The sequence below is a fragment of the Vulpes vulpes genome, chromosome 6 (assembly GCF_048418805.1).
Source record: "Vulpes vulpes isolate BD-2025 chromosome 6, VulVul3, whole genome shotgun sequence".
Classification (NCBI taxonomy): domain Eukaryota; kingdom Metazoa; phylum Chordata; class Mammalia; order Carnivora; family Canidae; genus Vulpes; species Vulpes vulpes.
Window position 1 is genome coordinate 9,825,117 of NC_132785.1, and position 27,219 is coordinate 9,852,335.

Here is a 27,219-nt window from a genome sequence, read left to right on the forward strand (position 1 = left end):
TCTCTGACATTGTGATTTTTTCATGTTTATTTCAAAGTAGCTTGGAAAGTTAGTCTTGTAAGTAGGCCTTATTGGCAAAGCAAAGCAAATTAAAAATAGCCAGTAATAAAGGGATTGTTAGGGCATTTTAGACTTAAACTACCCTTTCAGTACATTTGCACATTCTGGATGAAGTTCTGTAAAGCAATTGAGAGCTGTTAAAAATATCTTGAATAGCATCGCTGAAATTGAGTATAAAATACTTTGTTGTCCCTTCAGCATCAGGATGCCTCATACTCTGGTTGTCTCTTGAGTTTTTATGATACAAGCACTGGGTATACGAACTGAGCTTTCACACCATACCCAAGATGCGGGCCACCCACCAGCTACAAGGCATGACAACTCTGCAGGCTGATCGGCAACCTTGATAATTATAAGGCCATGGGTAGTAGCCCCCCAGGGGTTCACAGATCTTCTGGCAATGAGTGTAGCTCCGTCTGCATTCTATACAGCAGATTCCTTCGTGATCCAGTCTAGGGTCAAATGTCATGCTTTCCCCTTCCTGCTGCTGTGAAATAAAAGGTAATTATTTGTGTTTTCTTCATAATGAGAATTCTGTAGCATGCACATTATTTTAATATAAGAACCTGAATATTTCACTGGCACAGGAAATCAGCATACTTTTCTCTAAGAGGTTTTCAATCGTAGAACCTAGTAATTCAGAATTCCTTCTAAAACATCAAGGAACCTTCCATCTGTCACAGGCAGGAAGGTCTTGTCTTTTGTTTTTTGTTTTTGTATTTTTTAATGTTATGTAGTTTCTCCATGCCTTTAATGAGCCATGGTTCCCACTCAGTAGTGACTCAACTTGTTATAAATAGGCAAAGGAGGAAACCTTATTCAAAAGTAGCATTTTTGCCACTGCTAACTTAAGTCTGTGGAACACTGGTGCCATTTTATACTAACGGCCTCCAGGGCTCTTGGCTCACCCTTTGAAACTCATTGATCTAAGCAAACAGATTGTTACAACAGTTGCACTGGCTGAAAACATCATTTAGATTATCTGCCTTCATTTCAATCTTGAGGGGTCTGTAACGCTCAGGAAAAGGTACCATATAATGTCTAAAAATTCAAGACCTTAAACTTTACTTTCTACTTTCTATGTGCCATTATTATAATTACATAGTCATAGATGTAGTAAAAATCACACAACCCCCATTTTCACTGCTGGAGATACCCCAATACTGGAAGGAACTTGCCCTCTGCTAAATGTATGTATCTGGTTTTCCTTCTCATAGATTTCTAGGGGGTATAGATTCTGTATTCTCTCTAATATGCTACTGAATTACACTGCCAAGAAGCCCTTGATGTATATTCTTTATTCACTTGAGTCTCTTTCCTTGGGGAAGTTGAGCCTGGGGAGGTGAAACACCAAACATAGGTTAGGCTTGAGCAAAGTGAACCTCACAACCCTATCATCTTTTGTGGTATACAAAACCTTAACTTTTTGTGGGGGAGGGTAGGGTTTTGTGTTTTTTTTGGGGGGGGGGATATCAAAAATACTGGAAAGGGGAGACAATTGTGTACTGAATGTCATCTAGTTTTGACAGTTGTTAACCTTTTGTCAGATTTGTTTGACTTTTTCCTTTCTGGAAATATTTTACATTTTGAGGCGACTTTAAAGAGAACGGGAGGTATTGTGACATTTCAACCATAAATACGTTAGAGTGCACCTCTAAATAATGTTTTGCCTACACAACTATGATGCCATTACCATACCTAACAAAATTAACAATTCCTTAACACCATCTGATAGAGTTTACGTTCAAATTTTATCGTCAGAATATTTGCCTTACTCTCCTAAACCATTCTTTTTTTTATTCTTCAGACTCTTTCTGTTTGTGTTCCCTTATCTCTTGAACTTGGTTCATCTGGGACAGCAAAAAGAAAACCACCTTTTTAATTGTAGCTGACTCGTCCGGGGCAGAAAGAGTCAAAAGCCTGTCGGTTTAGGCATTTCCTCATTTGAGGGTTCAAAAAAGGTTGGTTAGGATCTGAAAGTTGGGAGGAAATCTCAGGTTGTTGCCCTAGGATAGTTCCTTAAAGGAACATGTGAAAGGACTGAGATCATGGGAGATGTTTTTTCTTAAAGCTGAGCGTGAAATAAAGGAAAACCTGATAAAATTGGAGTTTTTCAAGGAAAACGGGTCACTCAAGTCTGGAAGCTAGGCAGATAAAGTCACATCCTGCCCTTCTGTGAAGGGCTTTTGCCCTCTCCCTTGAACCAGATTTAGTTAACCCAGTTACCAGGGGAATAAACTATATTAAATTTTTCTGTTTGCCTATTCAGATTTTATTTATTATTTGAGCTTTAGGGAATGAAGAAGTACTGTGGTGCCCTGAATTTTCCAGTAAGCCTCTGGTCATTTAAAAAAATACATCTGCTCTAAATCTTTCTAAAATGTTAGTCTAAAATCATAGACTAGAAGACAAATTTGCAACATGTGAAATAGTATAGGACTGAATGGGCTACATAGGAAAAAATATGCAAATGAATTGCCTGTCTGAAAAGATGCTCAAGCTTACACATAATTAAAGACCAGCAAGATGAAACGATGAGAAGATACACTTTTACGACCAGGAAACTGGTAGAGATTTTTGTAAAGTTTGATAATGAGTTGGTGTAATTCCTTGGGAGGAGACCATTTGGCATCCTCCATTAAATAATGTAAAATTCCCATCTCCTTTGACCCAGTAGACCCATACATCTGTATTTATGCTAAAAATATATTCCCACATGTGTACAAAAAGTATAAGACTAATAACTGAACAAGGTAATGCCTACTGTGTGCCAAGCGCTGTGCTAAGAGCTTTGCCGGCATTACCTCATTTACTCCTTCCCTCTGGGGCATGTATGAGGTTATATACTATTAACAGTATCTTACTAAAAGAACAAAAGGGCAATAATCTACATGTCCGTCAAAGTGGAACTAGTTAAATTTCTGCACATCTACCCCCACAATGGAATACGATGTGGCCATTAAAGTGAATGAGGTAGATCTATGTAGGAGATCAGAACAATCTCCAAGAGGTTATAACTGGAAAGAAAGCAAGATACAGAACTGGTGTATGCTCTCGTGTTAAAAACGTGTATGTTCACGTGGTACACTTTGTTGTGCAAAGAAAACTGGGCAAATATCTACTGTTAATACATTGCTCTGGGGAAGGTGTCTGAGGTGGAAGAGAAACACACCTCATTATACACCCTTCTAGATTTAAAAATATATATATATGCATGTATTATTTTTTCATTTAAAACACCAGTTGCAAAAATTTATTCTTTTGTTCCCTGCACTTCTAGTAATGGTAAATAATATTTTGTTGAAGATTTGAGACGTTTTTAGAACGTTAGTGCCATCCTTAAAAACACTCAGCTCCCAGTGTTTCAGTCCAAAGTGTTTTATCTGTGTAAGTCTGTCTCCCACCTGGACTGAGAGCCCCTGAGGGCAGAAGTTAACTCCTGCCTGTGTTCGATGCACAGGGCGTGGAAGAGAGCAGTTCCTCAACAAATGTCTGTTGAATGAATGAATGAAGTGGCTATAGAGGGGGTAAAGAGAATACTTTCAATTCTGTGTGCTGTCCCCTGGACACGTTCTTGGAAACATTTTTTTTGAATAATCCAGTTCCTCGTGTGGATCTGTCTTTATGGATTTGCCCGTGCCTCAAAAAAAAGCACAGAAAAGAACTTTGTGTAGGGTTACAACCAAAACGGATTTCACACTACAGAGACCATGCTTAAGTGTCACCCTCCTTTTATAAACTTTGTGACAAATCAAGATGTACTTTTAAAGTAACTGAGTAAAAATCTAAGTTGAATACTAAGTGCTCATTTGAAACTTCAAGTAGAAATAACCACCACTTCAATGTTAGGTTCAAGGGATTCATCAGCAGTCGTGACAACATTGGTACGTACGTGGTAAGGGTTGTCTGGATTGAAGGGTTCTGAATCCTCTTGAACACTGGGTCTGGTTTCATTATTTGGTACTCCAGGGCCTGGGTTGCCCCGTGGTCCACTGCGTGGTCGTCTTGTAGTAGTTGTAACAATTTTTCTTGCCAATTCTCTTCTTTCTCTCTGGATTTCTGGAAAAAAAAAAAAGAGCTGTACATTCATTTGGATAATTAAGGAAGTACTATGTTTATCAGGGTAAGAGCATAAAAGGGTGTCAAAACACATTCTTATTCAAATACTGAAATTTGTATTGACGATTTTTTAAAAATAATAAAGCATGTTTCAGTGAAAGTCTTGGGTTAGTAGTTAAACATACAGAAAACCAAAATTTGGTTTTATAAGTCCTAACAGACAGATACTGTGAGATAGCTGACAAAAACCCATTCTCAATCCTCTGTTTCTCTACCAGCCTCTACTGGAGGGGCTGAGAAAGTAAAATACCACTTGCTTGCCTAGCCTCCCTTGCAATCAAGAGAGACCAGATGGAACATTTCTGGCCAGTGCGATATAAGCAGAATATATTGGTGCAGTTTCTGGGAAAGCTTTTGCTTTCTTGGGGAGAGAAGACCAATACAGCTTTTTTTCTGTCTTGTCTTCTTTTCTTGAACATAGATAAATCTCGGTTACGAGAGGCAATTTGTGACCAGAAGGGATAGGCACAAAGATGATAAACTAGCATGCTGTGGGTAGCAAAACGGACAACGAGAAAGAGCCTTGCTGATACGGCTGAGTAGCTGATAATGCCAGGAACCCACCTCCAGATGTGTGACCATATTTATTGACCAGCCTGTATTTATTGAAACCCCTGACGGTCAGGTATGGTTACTTGCCGGCCTGAACATTTCTTGTTTTTTTTTAGTAAGCTCCACACCCAACAGGGGGCTTGAACTCACAACCCTGAGATCAAGTCACGTGCTCCGCCAGCTGAGCCAGTGAGGCCTCAGCCCTGTGCATTCTTTATGGATTGACCATAGATGTCTAAAGCCTTATAATTTATAATTTTCAGGGGATTAAAAATCGTATGGTGGAATAGAGAAAGCAGATGCTTGTATACATGAGGGCGTCACGGCTCAGGAGGGCCAAGAGACTTGGCCAAGATCACAGGTTGGGTGGCAGAGTCTGGAGCCGAGCGGGCCCTGTCTGGCTCCCGGCCAGTGCTCCGGTTCATCACACCACCGCCACCCGTGGCTGCCGAATGACGAACATGGGAAGTGCCACACGGTGCGTGGGCTTCAGTGTCTCAGGCTCATTTTCTTCATCTGTCAAATGGGGATGATGTGTCCAATTGGCAGAGGAGTGATGGAGCCCAGCGTTGTGTCTGAGGGTTTTGGCACAGCATTTGGCCTCTGATCGCTCATGTTGGGTGGCGAGGACTGCGTCATCCCAGGCTATTTCCGAGGCCCTGGATGTGCTCTACGGCCACGGAGAGCGTCCACGGATGATTCTTTAGGTTTCTGAGCTGCCGGCCGGAGAGGCCTCAGAGCCCTGATTCAAATCTCAGCACCCCTTCTTGTAACTAACCGAGTGGCCTCTGGCAAGTTCTTCCATCCCGGGGAGCCTTGATTTCTTCATCTACAAAACGGGACTAGTTCACGGCCGATGCGTGGACGGGTGCTAAGGAGTGGCCGAGGGCCGGCCGCGGGGCTCTGGCGCAGTGGCCGGCGGGTGGCACGCACAGCCCCGCGGCCACCAGCCCGGCCCTGCCCTCGCCCTGCGCCCGACACACACGGGACGTCCAGGACCTGCCAGCCCGAGGACCCGAGGCCAGAGGCTGCTGGAGCCTGGGGTTGGGGGGCTTCTAGGAGAACGGGGTGGGGGGGACCGAGCATCCTCAGAGGGGGGTTTATTTTCTTGATCTTTGTCAAATGCGACTGCATTTACGAGAGACGGAGCAAAAACGCTTCATGCTTGAGGTGTGTCCTCTCCCCCTGCGCCCAGCCCCACGGTTACTGAACCCTCTCCGGCCCCGGGGGCGTCCGGGTGGTTTCCACTTCTCTGGTGCTGGACGTCCCGGGTCATCCTGGGCTGGGGGTTGTGATGACTGAATAGTTAAGATGCGGTCACGCTGTGGGCGCTGAGGGGCCAAGCTGCACCCCGGATGTAGGGAGCACACCCTTTCCCGAAGGGTGGAGGCACTCCCTGTCAGACGAGCACCGTCTTCCCTCCCCACCCCGCCCTCTTGGCCCTGCTCTTGTCCGAAGCGTCTGCTTTCCTACCGTACGATTTTCTCATCTTAATTTAGTGTTTATTAACTGCCTCCCCCTTGCTGCAGTGTACACCCCCCGAGGGCAGGGGTTCTCTCATCTGTTCTGCACCAATGCACCCCGACTACCTAGAACAGGTAAGTGGTGCATAATAAGCCTTCAATAAATGAACGAACTCTCTGGGCAAGAGGCTTGTCCTCAAACAGAAGGCGAGGAGAGAGCGCTCCACAGGGTGGCAGAGTCAGAGGCTTTTTGTCCTCGACTGCACAAGGTGACAGGTATTGCAGGAGTAGTTCCTGGGGGCTGGAAAGCAAGAAGGCCCCATTCCACGTGGAGGCGGGTGAGGGATCAAAAGCCAGCACTTGACAGAAGGCCACAGAACTGAGTTGCCAGCACCCACTGGAGCAAGAGCATGGATGGCAAGAGGGACAGTCCTTTCGGCAGCCCCCCGCCCCCCAGCCCCTACAGTGGAGACAGACACTGCTCATGCTACTCCTCCTTCCTAGGCCGGCTTGTGGCCTCAGGATCCTTCTCAGCTCTTCCAGAAAGCCACTGCCGGTGGCCTAGAAGTTGGATCTCACTTGCTTTGCCTGAGTCAGAAAGTAAACCACCTCATCCAGGCTCTGGGACATAATGAGACTTGTGACCCGTAGGAATAAATTAGTAGTGACAGAAACAGAAGCCTGGACTTTCTAAGCCCGCTGAGTTACTTTTTGTTTTGGGTTTTGTTTTGTTTTTAATTGTACTATAATATACATAAAATTTAGCACCATCACCATTTTTAACTGTACAGTTGAGTGGCATCATGTGCATTCACGTGGCTGTGCAGGTGTCTAGCTGCACAGCTTCTTTCATCTTGCAAAACTAACTGCACCTTTTCCGTAATCACTGCCCGTTGCCCCCTCCAAGCCTGGGGGTTTCAATGCTGGTATTTTATTTCCATGCTCCTCCCTCTCTGTCCAATAAAACCTTCCAGAAAACATACATTTCTATCTGAGCCGTGCTGGGAGAAAGGCCTTCCTTCCACGCTTGAGCCAGAGCCACAGAGTAGGCCACTGGGGGCTGGGGTGACCGTGGTGAGGAGTGAAAGGACCCCTGGGGACAGAGTAACTCTGGGAAAGGGTTGGCCCTCGGGTCCACAGCCAGCTCCCAGGTGTGCTCCAACCTAGCCCTGAACCCCAGGGGCCCTTCATTTCTTTTCACCCGGCTTGGAAGCCAATGCTCGAGCCTCGACCTTGAAGAATCTCAACCTATGGCCACAGCGGCTTTCGGCTGTCCCATCATTCTGGGTGTGAGCATCACAAAGATTCAGCAGTACGACACCGTCTTAGTCCCTCGATTCTGTGCCATAGGAATGAAAAGTAAAATTGGAAAGTGCAAATGGATGAAAGCAGAAAGAAGGGGAAGTGTCCTAAATAAAAGCGGCAGGGAAGGCAGGATGCAGGGGGGCCCACCCTGATGGGCTCCCACTGTGGAGGGGCTCCCAGAAGCTCACGCAAACGGGGAGCCTCCCCAGCAGCAGTAAGAGAATTTAAAATGTCACCTCTTGGATACGTTGGCTTCAGCCAGAAAATAGGAAGGTCGCCACAGAGTTCTAAGATCCTAGAACTCAAGAAGCTGTTGTCCTTCACAGGCTGGTCTACAGCCACCCAGATGAGAGAATTTTCTTCGTATTTAACTGGCATGATCTTGCCTTCCTGCAAATAAGTAAAAATGAAATGCACTGAGCAAAGGAGACAGTGACACATGCTGCGTATTGAAAGTGCTGGTACAAGATGATTCCGCCTAATAAAAACTTAATGAGAATCGTGTGTGGGTGTGGGGGGGAATGTAGGGGGTGGGGGTGTGTATGTTGGGGGATGTGGGGTTGTGGGATGTGTGTGTGTGTGGTGTGCAGGGTGGGTGTGGGGGTGTGGGAGGTGGGCGTTGGGGTGTGTATGTGTAGAGGAGTATGTAAGGTAGTGGGACGTGTGTGTGGCGTGGGGAAGGTATGTAGCGTGTGGGGTGGGTGTGGGGGTGTATGTGTAGGAGGTATGTGAGGTTGTGGGATGTGGTGTGGGGTGGGGAGGGTATGTAGGGTGTGGGGTGGGTGTGGGAGTGTATGTGTAGAGGGTACGTGAGGTTGAGTGTGTATATGGGTGTGTGTGTAGTGTGGTGCCTGTGGGGATTTGGGGTGCATGGGGTATGTGTGTGGGGTATGTAGGGTGTGTGTGTGTATGTGTAGGGGGGCATGTGTGGGGTTGTGGGGCATGTAGTGGTGCGTAGTGTTGGGGGGGGTAGTGTGTGGCAGGGTGTGTGTCTTTGTAGCTCTCTTCACAATATTGTCTTGGCCCCTTTTGTCGCCCGGCCTTTGGATAACTGAAACGTGTGAATACTGAATGTCCTGAGTGGAAGTGAAAATTACTTGATAACCAACTTTCAGACTTAGGTTAATCTGATGTTTTTGATCAAAGATTTTTTTGAGGAAAAGCAATTGAATGGACTCTGAAATCCTATAAAGGAGAGAGGAGCCCTTCATTTGAAGTGAAAAATCCTTTGGGGTTTTGTTCTGCAGCTTCCAAACAACAATGGAAAAAAGCAAGTGATTGGTTCTTTAATGTCTTCAGTTCAAAGTATTATTTAACATAAACCATTTCTACATTTCCCAGCTATAACAAAACACACTTCAGATGTTCCTCGCATCAAGCACACCACTGAGATTTCAAAGCTAAACCCCGGATTTTCTTCTACAGCAAGATGCTGAGAACTGTCTGATGGCCCAGGAGACAAATTTATTTTGCCAGGTTGTTCCTTTCATATATTTATTAGTTTGCAATAGGTTGGAGAAATTAAAATGTTTTCTCCATGTTTTTAGCTAAAAGCAGCCCTTCAGTTATACTTTCTCCCCCAGGTTTATGGCTGCATTTAAACAACTCCAAGGTATTGGAGGAAGCTACCACTCAGGTAATCCAGTTATTTACCTTAAATTAAATGGCTCCATCCAGGAAATGAATGCTCTTTGGGTACAGCAGCTTTTTAAAGTTACACAAACTGATGAAAAATTGATAAGAACAAGTGGTGCCTCCATCTACTCCATCATAATCTGAAGTGGGGGGGATCCCTGGGTGGCTCAGCGGTTTGGCGCCTGTTCAGCCCAGGGCGTGATCCTGGAGCCCCAGGATCAAGGCCCACATCGGGCTTCCTGCATGGAGCCTGCTTCTACCTCTGTCTGTGTCTCTGCCTCTCTCTCTATCTGTGTCTCTCATGAATAAATAAAATCTTAAATAATAATAATAATAATCTGAAGTGGGCAGTCATCAGGGGGAAGGAAGAGTGGAGAATGCAAACATCGCATCCTACAAACTAGGAACGTGAGATCCCCGCCCAGTTTGCCTCCCCTGCCCTTGCCACGAGGTCCTGCTCCCGTGCGAGGCTGCAGTGTCCCTGCCTCCAGGACCCGAGCTCTCAGACTCTCCAGCAGCCAGGGGTGCCCGTGCGACCGGTTCTAGACTATGTGGTGGGCCCTGAACCAGGTCAGGTGGCTGAGAGGCCTTCGACTGTCCCGATTAAAGGGAAGTCACAGTTGGAAGGCACTGCTCAACCTCCTCCTGACTCCCTTACTTACAGGTGATGTTTGGAGCTGGAAGAAAGAACCAAAAATAAAAAATAATAAAAAAATTTAAAAAATAAAATCAGCGTTGCAGCCCCCTCCCTCCACATGGCCTACTATGGAGAAAAACAAAGCCTGCTGGGTTAAGTCACTCGGAGTGTAGTTTTCTGCACATTCTCGATTTATGCAGACACATTGCCTGAATCTGGCTTTGTCCACCAGAGGATCCACCAAGCACAACCCAACCAACGAAAACAGGGCAAATAATTCGCCTCTATGGTCTAAGAAAAGAACCAGACGCAGACAGAGCTCCAAAATGCTAAGCTGTTCATCACAGTGAGTTATTTCTATATTCCAATAATTGTGTTGAATCGTTATTTGAAATAGTGAAAAACTGAAGACGGCTGAAGCATTCGAGAACAAAAGACTTTTAAAATTGTAACCGTCTGATGACATATAATATATCCATTACAGTCTACACTTGAGAAGAACTAAAGTGAAGATAGTAAGAACGTAGACCAATCTAACTTCAATTATGCAAGGAATATCGCACACACCCGCACATGAAAATGATTCACCAAGACATTAACGTTAACATTAACATCTGTGGGTTAAGCGATTGTGGGGGATTTTCTTCTCTGTTCTTTTTTATGTAGTTCCCAAATTTCCTATACTGACCAAGTATTGGTTTTGAAAAGCAGAAGAAGCAGCAGCAGCGGAAGAAGAAAAAAAAAAAACTTGTTTTCTAAAAACCCTGGAAATGTTCTACAAACTTCTGATGAGGTCTCGGTGAGCTCCGGGTGGAGAGCTGGCCCTCCTGGAAGGCAGGAGGGGAGAGCTGGTTTCTTCGTGCATTTAACAGAGGAAAATCTAAAGGATTCTGCTTTGCAGAAATTGAGCGCTAGGACAGGAACAAAACGGAAACGCAGTAAGAGAAGCTCAAGGCTCAGAACGAAGGTCTTGGGCTCATCTTGAGGGTCCCTACGGGTGGGGTCACACTGGGAGCCCGAGTGGCACAGCTCAGGAGAACAGACTGTCACATGGTGGAGCAAGGAAGGTCTGGAAACCATGTCCCCCGGAGGAACGTTTGGGGAGACCTGGAAGCAGAGGAGAAAGCTGGGGACAGGGCAGCCAGCTTCAAACACTCACAGGTTAATCTTTTAGCTTTTGTTTTGCTTTGTTTTGAGACACCTGCGGCTGCTGCTGCTCCTATGACAGCAAACAATTAGGCAGTTTCCAGGCCGGCACCTTTGCTTCCCCTTATTTTTCCTCCTTTCCTCCGTCCTTAAGGGAGCTGAGGCCTGCTTTACCTCCCTCTCGGGGACACAGGAAGGGCCCTAAGCTGATCATAATGGAATTAGTCGTTTATAGCAGCAGCCAGGTAGTCATTATCTAGTAGGTCCCAGGGCCTCGGGGACAGGATGCAGACCCCCAGTGTGCAGGTGACAAAACTCAGGTTGGAAGAATCGAAACCACGTCCATAGCAAGTGGCAGAGCTGGGATTTGAACCCCGTGTTTTCCTTTTTTTTTTTTTTTTAAAGATTTTTATTTATTTATTCATGAAAGACAGAGGGAGAGAGAGAGGCAGAGACACAGGCAGAGGGAGAAGCAGGCTCCATGCAGGGAGCCTGACGCGGGACTCGATCCTGGGACTCCAGGATCACGCCCTGAGCCAAAGGCAGGTGCTCAACCGCTGAGCACCCAGGCGTCCCATGAACCCCGCGTTTTCCTAAGTGCAAAGTCTATCTTCCTCCCGCTGCCCCTGCCACAGCTCAAAGGGAAGACGACAATGCATGTGACCACTTCGTAAAGCCTAGAGCATCACGTGAGTGTAAGCTATTAGATGTGTCTCAAGAACTCTGTGCAATTCTTAAAGTGAATTTTTATAAAATCAAGCTCAAAGGTAAGTTGTGACCAATAAATGGAAGAAGTAGGCTTTTTTAAAAAAACAACAAACCAAACTCACAAGTCTTGACACGTAGAACAGGAATGAATACATGTAAAGCAGCTGCCCTGGGCTGAGCTGGAGCCAAGGGGAAGAAAGCGCAGGGCCCAGAGTGGGGCACAAGGGCTCGCGCTGGTGCCCGGGAGGGGAGCGCCCCGTCGCTGCTTTTCTACAAGGGGCGGGTGGGGTGATCAGCGGTTGCGTGATTTTCAGGAGAATTCCCTCCTGTACTGAGTAGAACTGAGGCAAGAAAGCTCCTGGCGGGGGATGGGGGGGCCTTTTAATGAAGATTTTGTCACGAGATGTCCTTTACAGTGTTCTCAGCACTAACCAGCTCCTTCAATGTTAGGGGAGCAAGGGCCATGTGAAGACCGAGCCCCTCTGTGCACTTTTACAGGTTGCCCGACACTGTAAGGCACCCCACGTGCAGATCTCTGCGGACCGACCAGTAGGACCCAAACAGTTTCCATTCCTTTGGCAGAGAAGGAAGGGAACCCAGGTTCCGGCCGCGGACCCATGTGGGCACTGGAGCCGGCGAGGGCTGCGGGGTGGGCGCTGTCCCCCAGCCGGGCTCTGTCCCCCAGCCGGGCGCTGTCCCAGAGCCAAGTGCTGTCCCCCAGCTGGGTGCTGTCCCCCAGTCGGCTGTTGTCCTGGAGCCGGGTGCTGTCCCCCAGCCGGGTGCAGTCCCCCAACCGGATGCTGTCCCCCGAGCCAGGTGCTGTCCCCCAGTCAGGTGCTGTCCCCCAATCGGGTGCTGTCCCCCCAGCCAGTCGCTGTCCCCCAGTCAGGTGTTGTCCCCCAAGCCGGGTGCTGTCCCCCAGCCAGGGGCTGTCCCCCCAGCCAGGTGCTGTCCCCCCAGCCAGGCGCTGTCCCCCCAGCCAGTCGCTGTCCCCCAGTCAGGTGCTGTCCCCCAGCCGGGTCGCTGCCCGCAGGCCCGAGGTACCCACCAGTTCGGAGGAGATGCTCTGCTTGGTCGCCGTGCCCACCTCCGGGACGCGCGCCTTCACCTGCGCCTTGATGTAGCACTTTGCTCCTCCAGCAAAACGGATCCCGGTGATGCCCTGGGAGAGAAAAGTGTACCCGCCCGTCTGTCCGCGTGGCCGTTGCTTCAGCGCTGCGGGCACGGGCCGGCCTGGGAACGAGATGCACAGACCGGGCGGCTGCCCGCGGGGAGCGGACCGCGGAGCTGCATTTCCCAGAAAGAGAACTTGGAGGCGAGGTCAGGGCCCGCCAAGCGCTAGCGAGAAGCCGAAGCAGAGCCTGGGGCAGGAGGGCCAGAGGGTGGTGGCCGGGGACGTCCTGTAAGGGGTACGGGAGCCGAGGTGGACCCTGGCAGGCCCGGGAGCGATGCCGCCTTGTCCGCGCAGCCTTCCCTGACCCTCCCGGGCCAAGCAGCCTCCTCCTCCTGTGACCCTCTGGAAGGCTCCCCCCGCCCCAGCATCCCCCTTAGTGTCATTCTCTCATCGGACACTTAGCCTTCTGTCCCCATGTGGCTGCTCCTCGGCAAGGTTCTGTCCCTACTCAGTTATAGGCCTCTTGACATCGGTACCTGAATCTTTTGCTTTTAGGGTCATCCCATAAAGGTTCTCAAAACCTGTGGGTGGGCCCAGGGGTGCTTGGGTGGCTCAGTCAGATAAGCGTCTGCCTTCGGCTCAGGTCCTAATCCCAGGGTCCTGGGATCCAGTCGGCATCGGGGCTCCCGGCACAGCGGGGAGCTTGCTTCTCCCTCTCCCTCTGCCTGCCGCTCCCCCTGCTTGTGCCCCCCCACCTCCATCGAATGAATAGATAAGATCCTTAAAAAAAAAAAAAAGATGCGGGCTCCATTCATTAATTCCATGAATTCAGATTTTACCTAAGTCACCAAGTGGGGGAAACTGTAAAGCTTCCTACAACACCAGGGGTGGACCTTTGTTCCCAGGCCTTACCCGAGGACTTGGATGCTTTGTTTTTGTCACCTATGAGACACAAACAGTGTCTCCTCCGTCAGCCCAGGGACCAGCCTCGAGGGAACCGTCAGCCTCAGGGCTCCAGGCACGGCGGAGGGCTCGGCCCCAATGCTGCGGCAGGTGCATCGGGTATGACAGTCCTTTCTGTCCCAGGAGTGTTTCCTTTCCCCCCTGCTGGTGTATTTCCTGATGAGCGAGGGGCCGAAAACGGTATGAAAAGGCCTCCAGACTGTGCGCCATGACAACACGCACCAACAGAAACCCAAACACCTCAGCGTGTGCATCCTCTGCTCAGCTGAGACAAATGCCAGGGGGACACAGGGCTGGTTCTAGCATCACTGCCGCACAGCGGTGGTGGGAGTGCAGAGAAAAGCATTCAGAAACCTCCGGGTCCTGGCTCAGGACTCGGCCCCCTTCAGTAAAGAGCCGAGGACACTTGGGGCAGGTTGGACCATCTGTAGCCTGAGAGCCAGCAGCCCTACAACAGCTGGGGTGGGGGTGGGGGGAGTGCGGAGAAGGCAAGGCTCCCTCTTCCCGAAGCTCCTCTGGCTCTGCCTGGTGGCCTAGCTGGCCGTGTGCACATGCGTGACACAGGTGTCCTGGCATCACCTCTCACCCAGAGAGAGGTTGGTAGCAATATCCTCGCTTTCTCCAGGGGGATGGACTCACTAGGCACCAAAACCAGCCAGAGAGATTTTGAAGCCATAGATGCCTGGGGATCCCCAACTAATTGGCCTGGGGGCAGTGCCCAGACACAGGCATGCTTCAAAGCCAGGGCGGAGGACCAGCCGTGCAGGGACAAAAGACCTTATTCAGGGTGACACAGTGTTTAGATGACTGAAATAGGCTGCCACAGACTGAATGGTATTGTTCACGTCACCCAAACTCCTGTGTTGAAACCTACCCCACCCCCAATGGGATGGTAGCCAGAGGTAGGGCCTTTGGGAGGTAATGGGGTCATGAAGGCAAGAGCCCCCGAGAATGGGATTAGTGCCCTCCTCGAAGGGACCCCAGAGAGCTCCCTCGCCCCTTCTGCCTCGTGAGGACAGAGTGTGAAGACGGGCCCACGAGGAGCCGGAAGCAGGCCCTCAATAGACGCTCATCTGCAGGTGCCTCGACCTTGGACTGCCCAGCCTCCAGCCCTGCGAGAGGTTTCTGGTGTTTAAGAATAATCACCCCGTTGCTGGGAATCTGTTACAGCACCTTGCGTGGGCTAAGACACGCAGCTTTCCAGTCCCAGTCTCTTCTGCACCAGCAGCTCACAAATTCTCAGTTGCATCAAAATCACCTGGAGGACTCGATAAACTTAAAGGCTGTTGGGTGCCACCTCCGGAGTTTCTGACATGGTGGGTCTGGAGTGGGGGCTCCACTTTGCATTTCCCACAAGCTCTTAGGTGCTGCTACTGCTGGTGGCCCAGGGAACACAGTTTGAGAACCACTGCTCCCTGCTCTCTCCGGAAGGCCAACTGCTCTTGTTCTGCACGTAAATCTAGGCCTCACGGTTTGAAAACCAGAAGGCAGTGGGGGCCAGGCGGCAAGGGGAGATGACTGCCACCCCCAAGCGGTATGTTCTCTTTACTTGGAACCCTCATATCCTGTAAATGTGAGTTGCAAGGGAGGAAACACCCTATAACACCCTATAACCATTACCGTTTTCCCAAAGGACAGAGCTGATTCTATTGAAGGATTCACAGCCCTGAATGTGAATCTAGTATTGAGTTAGCTCTGACAGTCTACACGCTGCGAAGAGAACTGAAACCCCCACAGGAACGGGTCCTGTGGGAAGGAATTCACACATATTAACCACCTTGTCTGGCTACAAATCCATATCAAGCAGCCAGACATATTAAGAGATTAAGTGGAGGGAATGGAAAAGCACAGGAAAGCCACGCAAACCTCCTGTTTTTGCAAACAAACAAGGCCTTAGGAGCTGGTGGTAATGAAGAAATCTGCTACCAGAGATAATGAGCGCAGGGTCCAAGGCTCTAGCATGTTTTAAAATAAGAATCAGGTGATTTCATGTTAGCTGCACATTTTTTTCTGTCTAGAGGATCTCATGGATTTCTGTGGCTTTATGGTGTTTTTTTTTTAAGATTTTATATTTATTCATGAGATAGAGAGAGGCAGACACAGGCAGAGGGAGAAGCAGACTCCATGAAGGGCCCAACATAGGACTCGATCCCAGGTCTCCAGGATCAGGCCCTGGGCTGAAGGCAGCGCTAAACCCCTGAGCCACCGGATTTCTGTGGCTTTAGACCAGAAGTTTCCAACAAGGGGTCCTTCCCCTAAGAGGGCACTTTAGAAATCTTTCAAGGAGTGTTTGGTTGTCACAAAGACTAGGGCTCTCCTGGCCTTCCGTGAGCAGAGCCCAAGGGTGCGGGGCTCCGGAGAGCTTGGGGAGGTTCTGGCCCCTGGGGCCTGGCTGGAAAACTGGGTTGTATCTGTGCCTAGCATCTAACACCAGCTTACGTATCAACGTAATGTGACTTCTGGCATAGCTTCAACGCACGATGACATTCTTTTTTTTTCTCTTTTTAAGATTTTATTATTTATTTGAGAGAGAAAGAGAGAGAGAGAACACAGAGGGATAGGGAGAGGGAGAAGCAGACTCCCCACTGAGCAGGGAGCCCGATGTAGGGCTGGATCCCAGGACCCCAAGATCATGACCTGAGCCAAAGGCAGATGCTTAACTGACTGAGCCACCCAGGTGCCCCTCTATTTTTCCTTTTTTTTTTTAATTTTCATTTTTGGAGGGAGGGTTATATTGATTTTTGAAGTCACTAACTTATGTACCAGGTAGGTCACACTATTTTTTTCTCCAGCTTTTTAAATTAAAATGTGCATATATACACAAAGTTAAAAGAATTGTGTAGTGAACACTTGTATATATCCACCACGTTATTCTATCTTAATTTCTAACCAGGCTTTATGTTATTTAAATGAGTTATTAGGCCAGAGAGGGTTGGCTTAACCCAATAGCACTGATGCTTTCTAGAACGTAACTCTGAACAAACCCCTTTTTTGTATTCCTTGGGGTCCCGACAAAAGACCTTCCTTGACCCACCTCTAGCCAGGCTCCTCTAAATCCTCCTTTTGACTGGGCCCCAACCATGGGCTCTACTTTGGCCAATTTATTCCAGTTTCAGCAAGAATCCTGCTGAGTCTGCCTTGGTCTGCCCATCCTCTATGTCTGACCACTCAAGCTTGCCTTGAGCAAAAATCCCGTTGGTTCAGTTTAGTAAAGCACTACTCTCTCTCTTAGCAATTTTCTATGCACCAATACCCCGACCCTACTCCTTAGCTATAAATCCCCACTTCTGATCGAATTCAGAGTTGAACTCAATCTCTCTCCCCTACTGTAAAACCCCACTCTAGTAGTACCCCCCCCTTGGATAGGGTCTGCTGTCTCTTCTTTACCAAGTGGCCTGAATAATCTTTTCTTTTATGGTAGAGGGCCTAGAGCCTTTTGTTCAATGCTCTTCCCTCTCAGGAGGGTTTTTTCCCCCATTGGCTCTACTAAAATCTTGATGGGGTCCTAGGTTAATAGGGGAGACCGTTCGCCGTTCACTATTCAGAGCCTTTCCTAACCTGGCCCCACTCCCCCTCCCCTTCTCCACCTTCCACCACACTGGGCTACTCAGAACTCAGCAGGCCCTGTGCATTTGTATTCAGTTTTCCTCTCTGGGTCCGGAAAGCCCTGCCTCTATGTCTCTGCGAGTTGAAACCCTAATCATTCTTCAGGACCCGACTCAACGGTCACCAGCTCTGTAAAACCTGCTCCAATCTCCAAATTGTCAGCAACTGCCCCTTCTGGGTTCCACAGCGCTCTGTTCCTAGCTCTGTTGCAGCACGCTTCCCGGGCTGACCCGAAGTCACGTCTGCGTGGAATGTCTGCCTCCCGAGGGAGGGAACAGGTGTCAGTTATCTTTGCATCCTCCATGCTTAGCACTCTCCCTTGCACACAGTAGGTCCTGACACCCACCTCTTGAATTTGACCGATGGTGTAAAACACAGGAGAAAGTAATAGCGTGGGGACCACAATGGCTGATGCATGTGTTTTCAAAAGTCGAGGCTTGTTTAAACTCGTAACAGGTTCTATCCATCAAAAAAATGTCCTACTCACCAATTCTGACTTAGAGAAATGTGGAAGCTATCAAAGAGAATTGATCAGTTTGTAAAATATTTGTGGCCCCGTTGGCCTATGAGGACAAAACACAATCAATACCATTATTAACCGAAGGATTATAAAACAGAAATATAGGCTTGGGATTAAAGTATTTTAAAAGTATATTCCTGATTCGTGCACATTTGAGAGAGATGGATCTTATTCACCTGTGTAGCTACCTTTGCGTATCTTGATATCGTGACACATCATAGGTGTTCAATTCTGTTCTGGATTGAATGATATGTGTGTGTGTGTGGGTGGGGGGGAGGCCACGTTTTGTCGTCTTACATTGAATGGTACAAAGAAAAAATGCTTTTACTTTGTCCTGGGTCTGGCAGTAAAAGCCTTTAATAGGTCCAGAGAAATGATCTTTGTGCACTGACCAGAACCGTTTGCGAAGCTCCGATTAATCGGAGTGCAGCTGGTCACATGCAGGGCTGCAGGGCCTGCCCCCACCCCACCCGCCCTTGGGAGAGCCCATTCCGAACACAGCCCGTCCTTGTCATCAGCAAGGAAGACCTAACATCACCAAGGCTCTCTGGAAGCTTAGCATCTGTTTGGTATTCAATAGGACTTGTGAAATGCGTTTTGGCATCAGCAAGGGGAGCTCTTTCACTCAAATGAAAAGCATCTCCACTTTTCCCCATCAATCGGAGCAAGGCGGGTCGATGAGATGTTTGTAGGCCAATAAACTATCAGAAGAGACATTATTTTCAAGTGCCTTTTTTCATTATCAAGTCTCACCTACTCCATCTACAGATTTAACAGGAGAACACAAACAGGGATGCCTTTTCCTCATCTTAGAACATGAGGAGAATAAGATATGTATGTGGCCAACTGGAAAGAGGGCCCGGAGTGCCACTGTCTTGCAGAGGTACCCCGAAGCACAGATGCGTAGCTTGAGGGCTCAGAGGTGCCTGTAAATTGAACTTTTGAAAACAGACGTGTTCACCCTTTTCAAAGGAGACTCGAATGTTTTATCTGTAATTGGCCACGGTCAGGAGACCTAGGATTAAGATAGGGGAATTTCTTCATGCTCATTTTCCGGAATCAATGGGAAATCTGAAGAATTGAGAAAAGTGCATAAACAGGTCCCACCTGTTGTTCACGAGCTTGTTAGACCATTACAATTTCGCCTCCCCTCTGCAAGTTCACATTTCAGACCTCGGAACATTTTGGGATGTTTTGAGCATTTTATTCACCGTGTTACAGAAAGCTGCTTGGAAAGAAATAGCGCTCTGGAGTCCTTCTGCCAAGACTTTATATAGTTCCAAGTACCTGTTCTTTTCAGTGCCAAGGTGTTGGGTTTTTTTTTTTTTTTTTTTTTTTTTCCATTCTGGAAATGGAAAGGACAAACCGTGGTCCTTTCTCAGAGAGAGAATATGCTGCATAATGTATGTTGAACTAGAGGCACCATGACGGCCATAAAGAACAGTTACCGCTTGGTTGTGTGTGAGACATGTTGCTTCTCCCTGGATTAGGAAAGTCTTCCAGGCTTGCCTGGCTAAGCCCTCTAAATGCATGAAATATACTTACGTTCTGAAAATCATTAACTTCAATTGCTTCTTCAGCTCCACTTCCCATTTTAAAGGTCTCCAGGTTGTTCCCAGTATCTATTTCCATTGACCCATCTTGTAATTTCCCATTGATACTCATGGTATAATGGACGTTGTAAATCTGGAAGGGAACATAGGAGTCAGTGAGGCTTTCCTTTGAGAGCGATGCAGGGCTTATCTTTAGACCTGCAGGAGACACATTTGTTAGAGACACACCAAATCATCGTTCATAGTAATATATTTGTATATGAGGACTTCATCCGTACACCAGTCACTTAGTACAATGAGTTCTTTAAAAATACCTTAAAAGCAAAAGCTTTGGTGATCTCTGATACTTATTCAAGTAGCTCAGGGATTTGCCATCCTGGCTGTGCATACAAGTATGTGAGTAGAAGCTCTAGCTCCAGGGCATGCGTGACCCGCCTGGATGAACCAAATCAGAACCTGTGGGGATGGGGCTTGGACACAGATCTTTCTCTTCCTAGGTCAGTTCTACTGACTCTGACTTGGCGGTCAGAGTTGAGAGTCATTGATGGATGAACGGTTAACCGGGCTGTGAACTCAACAAGTCTGCAGTGGCACCTCGATTTGAGAGGTTTTTAAGAACCCTGCTGGTTAAGGTTGGGCCTGGGGTACGGTATATAGTCAGGACTACAGACGGGGCTGGGATATGCCTGATGTAGAGCAGTCTTTGTAGAGAGCAAGGTCAGTGTGCACATCTGTTTTGCCTCAGTGTGGGAGTTAGTCATTTTAATGATGGTGTGGACAGGCATATGGTGGTGTAGGGCATATTGTTATGAGCCGTGTAGGGGAAGAAGGGAGGGAGACTTGGCATCCGAGGAGAGCACTGGCCCAAGAATCAGAAAAACCAGTGGCCACACCACTTAGCCCCGGGTCTTGAGAGTTGCCTTGGGTGTAAAATGAAGAAGCTCGCCCTCAGAGATGGTTTTCATTTATGTTCTTAGAGCTCTGAGGTTTCAGAGGTGGCCCAGAGGGGAGGGTGACAGGGCAGGTGGGACTGTGACATCACCCTTTCTTTCCTGTCCACCTACAGTTTGACCAGAGTGGCTCTGCTTGTTTATGTTTTATGTGTTGGATTTCTGAATAAAAGCTCCCTCTTTTTAGTATATGTGCTACTGAAGCGAGCACTCTTTTCCTTTTTAAAGATTTTATTTATTTACGAGAGACACACACACAGAGAGAGAGAGAGAGAGAGAGAGAGAGAGGCAGAGACCCAGGCAGAGGGAGAAGCAGGCTCCATGCACCGGGAGCCCGATGTGGGACTCGATCCCAGGACCCCGGGGTCACACCCTGAGTTGAAGGCAGATGCTCAACCACTGAGCCACCCAGGTGCCCCTTCTGAGTAAAATCTTAAGAGGAACTTTGTGAAATATATGGTTTTTAGTTTACCACTAAATTAGATCATCCAAAGGGCTCTCTTATTGTAGACATCTTGTTAGTGCACTAACTAAAAAATCACACACTGCTCCTGCCCAGGGTGCTATTGCCCTGCTCGAACTTTCTCTGTATTGTAGGGTAGTAGGTGGGTCTTCCCTTCTCTTTCTTTTTCTGACTTAGAAGCATATATGTATGCATGTGTGTGCGTGTTCTTATAGCTTATATAACATATACATATCTTATATATAATATATATAAGATATAAAATCTTTAAAGAGGAAGGACTGAGAACTGATGCGAAACACTTGCTACTTCGTTGTCAGGTCAGTAGGTCAGAACTGCAAATAGCTCAGGTCTGATTCAAGTCTGATTTTTCTCCCTCATTATGAAGAAAGACTGCTACGTGGACAAACACGGGAAGAAGTATCTCATTACTGGGTCATTGCTTGCAGGAAACTCATTGTCACCAGTCCCTCGGAGCACAATTTTACTTTACCAGCAGAGACGTAGAAATGGCTTTGCGGGCCAGTCCCCTTTCGGGCCGCAAACAGCCTTTGCTCAGTGGAACAGAAGACACTGGCGCACTATTTCAGCCAACATCTCTCAGTGCTCTGCTTTCCCTCCCAAATGTGGGTTCCTGCAGTATTTTGCCACCCCCCCCCAGGCTTGCCTGATCAGAAGAACCCCTTTTAGGGGTTCAGATTGAGCTGGAGGCTGGAGCACGGCCCACCAGTCTGTTTTGACTTTGCATCCCAGGTGGTCCTCATGATCAGATCAGCCCAGTTGGGGAAACCTGTTTTCTTTGGCCAAGCCAAGTGCCTTCTGCAGGTAAGGCTGAGAAAGCGGGCTCTGTTCTGTCCCCGTGCTCTCTGGGCAGCCACTGTTTGCAAGGGCTGGGTATGACTGGCAGTGGGAACAGAGCAGACCACGTCTGCGTGAGTTCCTGCTGGCACAAGCATCCTTCACTCGTGCAATAGGAGGCTGTGTATGTGAGAGAGAAACCACTGCACGTAAGCTTTTACTAGGAAGGCAATGCAAAATTTCAGGAATGAACCGTCTCCAAATTCTTTGCAGGTCTTAAGGAGACACAATTATAACACTAGCAGAGCGGCTTGTGGTCCTAATGTTACTTTCCACCACACCGCCCCCTTGCCACCTCTGCACCAGCAGAAGCTCCCGGACTGGGCATGGCTATCGGGTCCTTTGTGATGTAGCTTTAGCCCATCCCACAGAAGGAGCACACTGCAAGGCCCAGCGGTGAGAGGTCTGTGCCCTCCTGGTGTGAATGGTGGGAGAGCAAACCAAAGTGACTTCCAAGGTACTGGGCCCTGAGCTCAGGAGGCGGGCCGGGTGGAGCAGTGATCACACTGCCTGCTCTGGGCCAATGGAGCTGTTGGCACCCAAGGCGATATTCTAAGTACTACGGAGTTTATTATTTGCCAAAATTCTGCTCAGTGTGGTGCCTTTTACAGCCAGGAATATTTGCTAATGAGTTTCTAATGAAGCCTGGGTTCTGTAAGATTAATGACATAATGCTTGGGACTATATTTTGAAAAATCAGTCTGAGAATAAAGGCCCCGAGCACTGACCTCATCCCCTCATCCCACAGGGCAGGGCTGTCCGCCACTTCTCACTGGTGGGACCTTCCCCATAGTTCGAAGCCTGTCCCATTTACAATCACGCAGGTGGGACATGGCCTCAATATTTCAGCCCCATCACTTGTCCCCCCAATTATCAGCACTCTGATGCTCCCTAGTCCTCCAGCCTGTCCTGAGGGGATTTACCCTTGTGAAAGGGAGAGGAGGTGATTGACAGCCCATTCCCCTCTATAAACAAATACAGAAGAAGAGAGGAATGGATACCCCCAAAGAGTGGGGAGTCCATTTGGTGGGAGACATCTTTTTGTTCGAGACTTATGTGGATTGCTATCCCTGAAGACAAGTGTAAATAGTACACCTGTGCATGTACAATGCCGAGATGGTGCCACATGTACCCTATTTAGTATTTTAGTGATTTGTTTTTCCGACTTAGGTAATCTAGAGCAGCACCAAATATTTTGGGAGTAAAAATAAAAAAAAAGATACCATGATTTTATTCATCCTCCTGCCTGTCCAGGAAATAGAAATAACTTTGATTCTTGGCAAACAATTCAGTATTCCTCTGTAGTCTTAGGATTTAACACTGCTGCTCTCTTGAACCAGACCCTTGTGGCAAAGTACAAGGTGCAAAGAGGGAACCCCACTTTGTCAGCAGGATCATTCAGTCTCTCTCTCTTTTTAGAAGCTTGCCCGTTAGTTGTGGAATAATTAAATATCAAATGGTATTCATTTTAATATAGAAGTTAGTATACATTAAATGTATACATTTAATATACATCATGTCTAAAATCCCTACCCTCCCCCCCCCCAAAAAAGCAAAGCTATTTTTATCTCCAAATGACCTGTACCCCTGAGGGTTTTGTCATCTAAAAGATAGCATTTACATTCGAATACCAGACAATTTCCCAAGGATGACAATCTCAACCCTGCTATTAATGGAGATGTAGATCTTGAAATTGTTCTTCTGCTCAGATCTGCTGCTTTCAAACATGAGCATCTGGCCTAACTTCTATATTTAAAATACAAATACATTAAGGCACTTTTCAAATATACACAAAATACTGTGCAGTTCTGATCTTACAAATCGATGCTTGTAAATTTGATATAGTCTCTAAAACAGACTCAGTGCTAAATGGCATGATTATCTACAGTAGGCATTTGAGTTAAAAATACAAATTATGCAGTGACTGCAGAAGATGTGATGTGTAAAATGGTTGAATTGCTTTCAGCACCATTTTCTCTAAGTACTGGAATTCGTTCATGCTTTGAATTTCATGGTGGGAGAGAGGGGGAGTGACAAACAGCAGTCGCAGATCCTCTGAGGGTAGTGATTAAGAAAAAGCCCTTTGTGTGTATCCAGGAGATGGAATTCTTTTCCATTAGCCCAAAGCAGCTTACACCAGGCCTGGCAATGGTCATCAAGATAAAAATGCCCCACCTCCTTACCTAGGTGAACCAAATCCAGAGTGCTCAGAGAACGCCCTGGAAACCCACCCAGTCAAGTCAGAAGCGCTTTTTACACTCCTTGAGAGCTGGGGTTGCTTTACAACCAATAGTCACACACAAGGAAAGTAGGACAGCAGTTAGTGAAACATTTACCATTAAATCACACGTGACTAGGCCAGCATTGATTTTTTTTTAAAAAAGAGATTTGCCACCTTTAAGGAAGTCAGACTATTTCTTTGCCTTGGGGCCGGAGAGAAGGGAAAGGCCTCAGCCATCACCCAGTCCCCTTTCTTCCCCCTGGATGAGGCCCCGAGAGGAGAGGCCTCACCCGCAGCCCCTCGACGGTCCCCCTGTATCGTAGCTTTAGCTCCCCCCAAGCGCAGGGCCGGGAGCCCCAGGGAGGAACCTCCCTCGAGCGCCCGAGCTGCCTCTTCCCGCTCCTCCAGGCGGGAGGGACTCTCCCTGCAAACCCGGACTTGCTTTCCCACGAAGTTGCCAAGAGCAGAAAGGCGCGCGGTGGTGCTGGATGGAGGGAGGGGGGAGGAGGTGCCCCGGGGTGGGGGTAGGGATGGGGCGAGGGGAGAGTCTGCAGGGGCGAGAGGGGACCCCCCACCCCCGCCCCGGGGGGACCTCCCCGGCCTGCGCACCCCGCCTGGGGGCCGCACCCCGCCCTCCCGACTCACGTGATTGTCGCTCCCCTTCCAGAAGTAGAAGGCCCCGATGGCCCCGAAGAGCAGCAGCACCGCCCCCGAGATGAGGACCACGGCTCCGACCTTGAGCAGCCGCGCGGGGCTGGAGGGCTTCACGGTCACCGTGGCGTAGGCCTGCGGGCCGGGCGGGGGCGGGGGGATGGACGGGGGGCCGTCAGGTCTGCGCCCCGCACCCGGCCTGGGGGGATGGGGATGGGGATGGGGATGGGGATGGGGATGGGGATGGGGATGGGGCTGGGGATGGGGAGCGGCCCCTCTCGCCGCGCTCCCTCCCGCGGGGCCCCGCTCCTCGGGCGCGGCTGGGTGATGCGCAAACTTCTGGCGGAGCAGAAGGGAAGGGGAAGGGAGAAGGGTCTGCGGGTCCCGAGCCCCCCACCCTCACCCCTGCACACGCGTAGGTGGGGGCACCCACCTCCCACCTTCCGAGGTGCGAATCCTGACCCCGGCAGGGGACCCAGGCGCCCCCTCCTGAGTCCCGTCCCCACCCGTCTGCAGGTCCCGAGCCCCCCGCCCCATCCCCCACACGCACAAGGGGGGGCTCCCACCTCCCACCTTCCGAGGTGCAAATCCCGACCCCGGCAGGAACCCAGGCGCCCCCTCCTGAGTCCCGTCCCCACCCGTCTGCAGGTCCCGAGCCCCCCACCCCATCCCCCACACGCGCAGGTGGGGGCTCCCACCTCCCACCTTCCGAGGTGCAAATCCCGACCCGGCAGGGACCCAGGCGCCGAGGCCGGGCCCCTTGTGTGGCCGGAGCGCGCAGCGGGACCGGGGATCCCCAGCCCGACTCACCGGGGGGCTGCAAAACTCGACGTCGTCGGGCCCCACGAGGGCGATGGGAACTTTGTCGCAGTTTTCGGTCATGGTCGTGGCGCGAGGAGCAGGCAGCGGGAGGCTCGGCGCGCCCGGGCTCTGTCCTGCTGCCCCGACGGCGACGGCCGGGCTCAGCGCCTGCAGGGCCAGCCCAGCCGGCCCACCCCTTCCCGCGCCTCACCTCTCCTCCCTCCACCCCCCCCCCCCCCCAGAGGCCCGGGAGCTCGTCCTGCATTCCCCAGCTCCCTCTTCCCGCCCTCCCGGCCTCCTGCCCCTCACCCCCACCCCAGAGCACCCCGAGTGGGTCCCGGTCCACGGAGGATGCTGAGTCCTGGGACCCCCAAATGTGAAAATGCCAGGACTCTTCCTATCATCCAAGGCTCTCTCTCAGAGCACTCTGCTGTGACACCTGGCTGGGGACCCACTTCCTGCCTCTGTCTGTGCATTGGGAGCTGGTGGTGGAAGGGGACAGAGTGGAGGGCAGGTCTGGTATTGCTGGGGGGGCACCCGGGGCCTAGAGCATAGAGCATAGAGCAGGGCCAACGAGGTGGCCCTTGCCACCCCTGACTCCAGAAGATCTAGGAGGAGGGTACAGGGGTAGCAAAAGGCAAAGCCAAGCAGAAGGGGCGAGAGGGAAGGAGTTGGGGAGACCAATATAAGAATGCAGTGCGTGGCCAGCGGTGTAAGTCAAACAAATCAAGGGCAGCACACACGCCCCTCAAAGATGTTATGTCCAAAGAAATAACTAAAACATATATATTTTTTTTAAAAGAGCAGAATGCAGAGAGTATTTATTCACTTTTGGAAATGCCATCTGTCAGCACCGGGAGGACATAGTACCTCTTCTGCAGCCAGGCTTCGTTACTTCATACGGAGATCCAGCTTTGTGCAGAGGCTTCTGTGGGGGAGTCAGCCTGCATGCGAGGGTGCCCGGGAGGAACCCAGGTTTCCTGAGCAGGAGGAAGTGTTCCAGGATGGGGTGCCAGACAGGGAGGCTGGGTGATGAACACGGGGCAGTGCGGCCTAGGAGGCGGGAACGGAACAAGCACCCACAGAAGAATCTGTAGGACTTGGCAGCTGCTGGGCTGGGGAGACACAGGGCCTCCCGTTTTTTGCTGTGGGTAGGGGACCTGGTTAGGACCCTTATGGAAAGTAAGTTAGTTCCAAAATGCAACATATGATTGCATTTCCGTGGATTTATCCCACAGACGCACTCACAGGGGTGGAAAAATCCTATATATGCAAGGATACTCATCGCAGCATGTTCATTAGAACAAAGGACCAGAAGCATCTTGGGTGTGCACAGCAGAGAACTGATGGTACATCCTCACGGAGGGCTCTTGGCAGCTATTTAAAGGAAGGGAGCAGCTTTGGATTTCCTGATGTAGAAATCCAAACACATTTTATGTGAAAAAATAAAGCAAAGGATGGAAAATGTGCATAAGTGCCTTCATTTGTATAAAAAAATGCAAACAAGAATCTGCGTACACATATGCTCTCTGGAAAGATACGTGAGATGCGGACAGCGGGGGTTGCCTCTGAGGAGAGCTGTGTGGCTTGGAGACACCACGGAAGGAAGAGACTTCACCGTGTGCCTTCTGGAAGGTTTTGAATTCTGTATTGTGAGCGCTTATTGACTCTAAACATTAGTGAATAAAATAATGACGGTGAGGTGGGGAGGAAGCACATGCAACACATGGAGATAATTCTTTCAAGAACTTTGGTCTTGAGAGGAAAAAGAAAGTAGGAGGCTAGATCAAGGGAGTCCGAGGGTCAAGGAAGTTCTCCCTGCTACCCCACCACTTCCCACCAATCCCTCTAGGACTGGAGAGACCTTTGAAGGCCACAGGGAAAGAGGCCCTGG

The 27,219-nt window shown here is 49.3% G+C and overlaps 1 protein-coding gene across 2 annotated transcripts; it reads right to left on the bottom strand.

The window, feature by feature from the left end:
• Positions 1 to 25,517, bottom strand: CNMD (chondromodulin). 2 transcript variants are annotated; one of them, XM_072760655.1, is made up of 7 exons: positions 25,335 to 25,517; positions 24,519 to 24,659; positions 19,374 to 19,514; positions 12,674 to 12,787; positions 7,736 to 7,889; positions 3,953 to 4,119; positions 1 to 547 (listed from the first exon to the last, which is right to left on the bottom strand). In XM_072760655.1, the coding sequence occupies exons 1-7, from the start codon at positions 25,404 to 25,406 to the stop codon at positions 332 to 334; spliced, it is 1,005 nt and encodes a 334-aa protein (XP_072616756.1). In that variant the 5' UTR covers positions 25,407 to 25,517; the 3' UTR covers positions 1 to 331. The 2 variants fall into 2 exon arrangements, with proteins under 2 accessions (XP_072616756.1, XP_072616757.1); XM_072760656.1 differs by having other exon boundaries at positions 1 to 544; positions 25,335 to 25,489.
• Positions 25,518 to 27,219: the final 1,702 nt, after the last annotated feature.

Coding starts and splice junctions, on each gene's coding strand:
- CNMD (XM_072760655.1), bottom strand. CDS start 25,406: ATGACCGAAAACTGCGACAAAGTTCCCATCGCCCTCGTGGGGCCCGAC. Junction 24,660..25,334: donor TCGAGTTTTGCAGCCCCCCG/GTGAGTCGGGCT, acceptor CCCGGCCCGCAG/GCCTACGCCACGGTGACCGT. Junction 548..3,952: donor ATCCAGACAACCCTTACCAC/GTACGTACCAAT, acceptor TTTATTTCACAG/CAGCAGGAAGGGGAAAGCAT.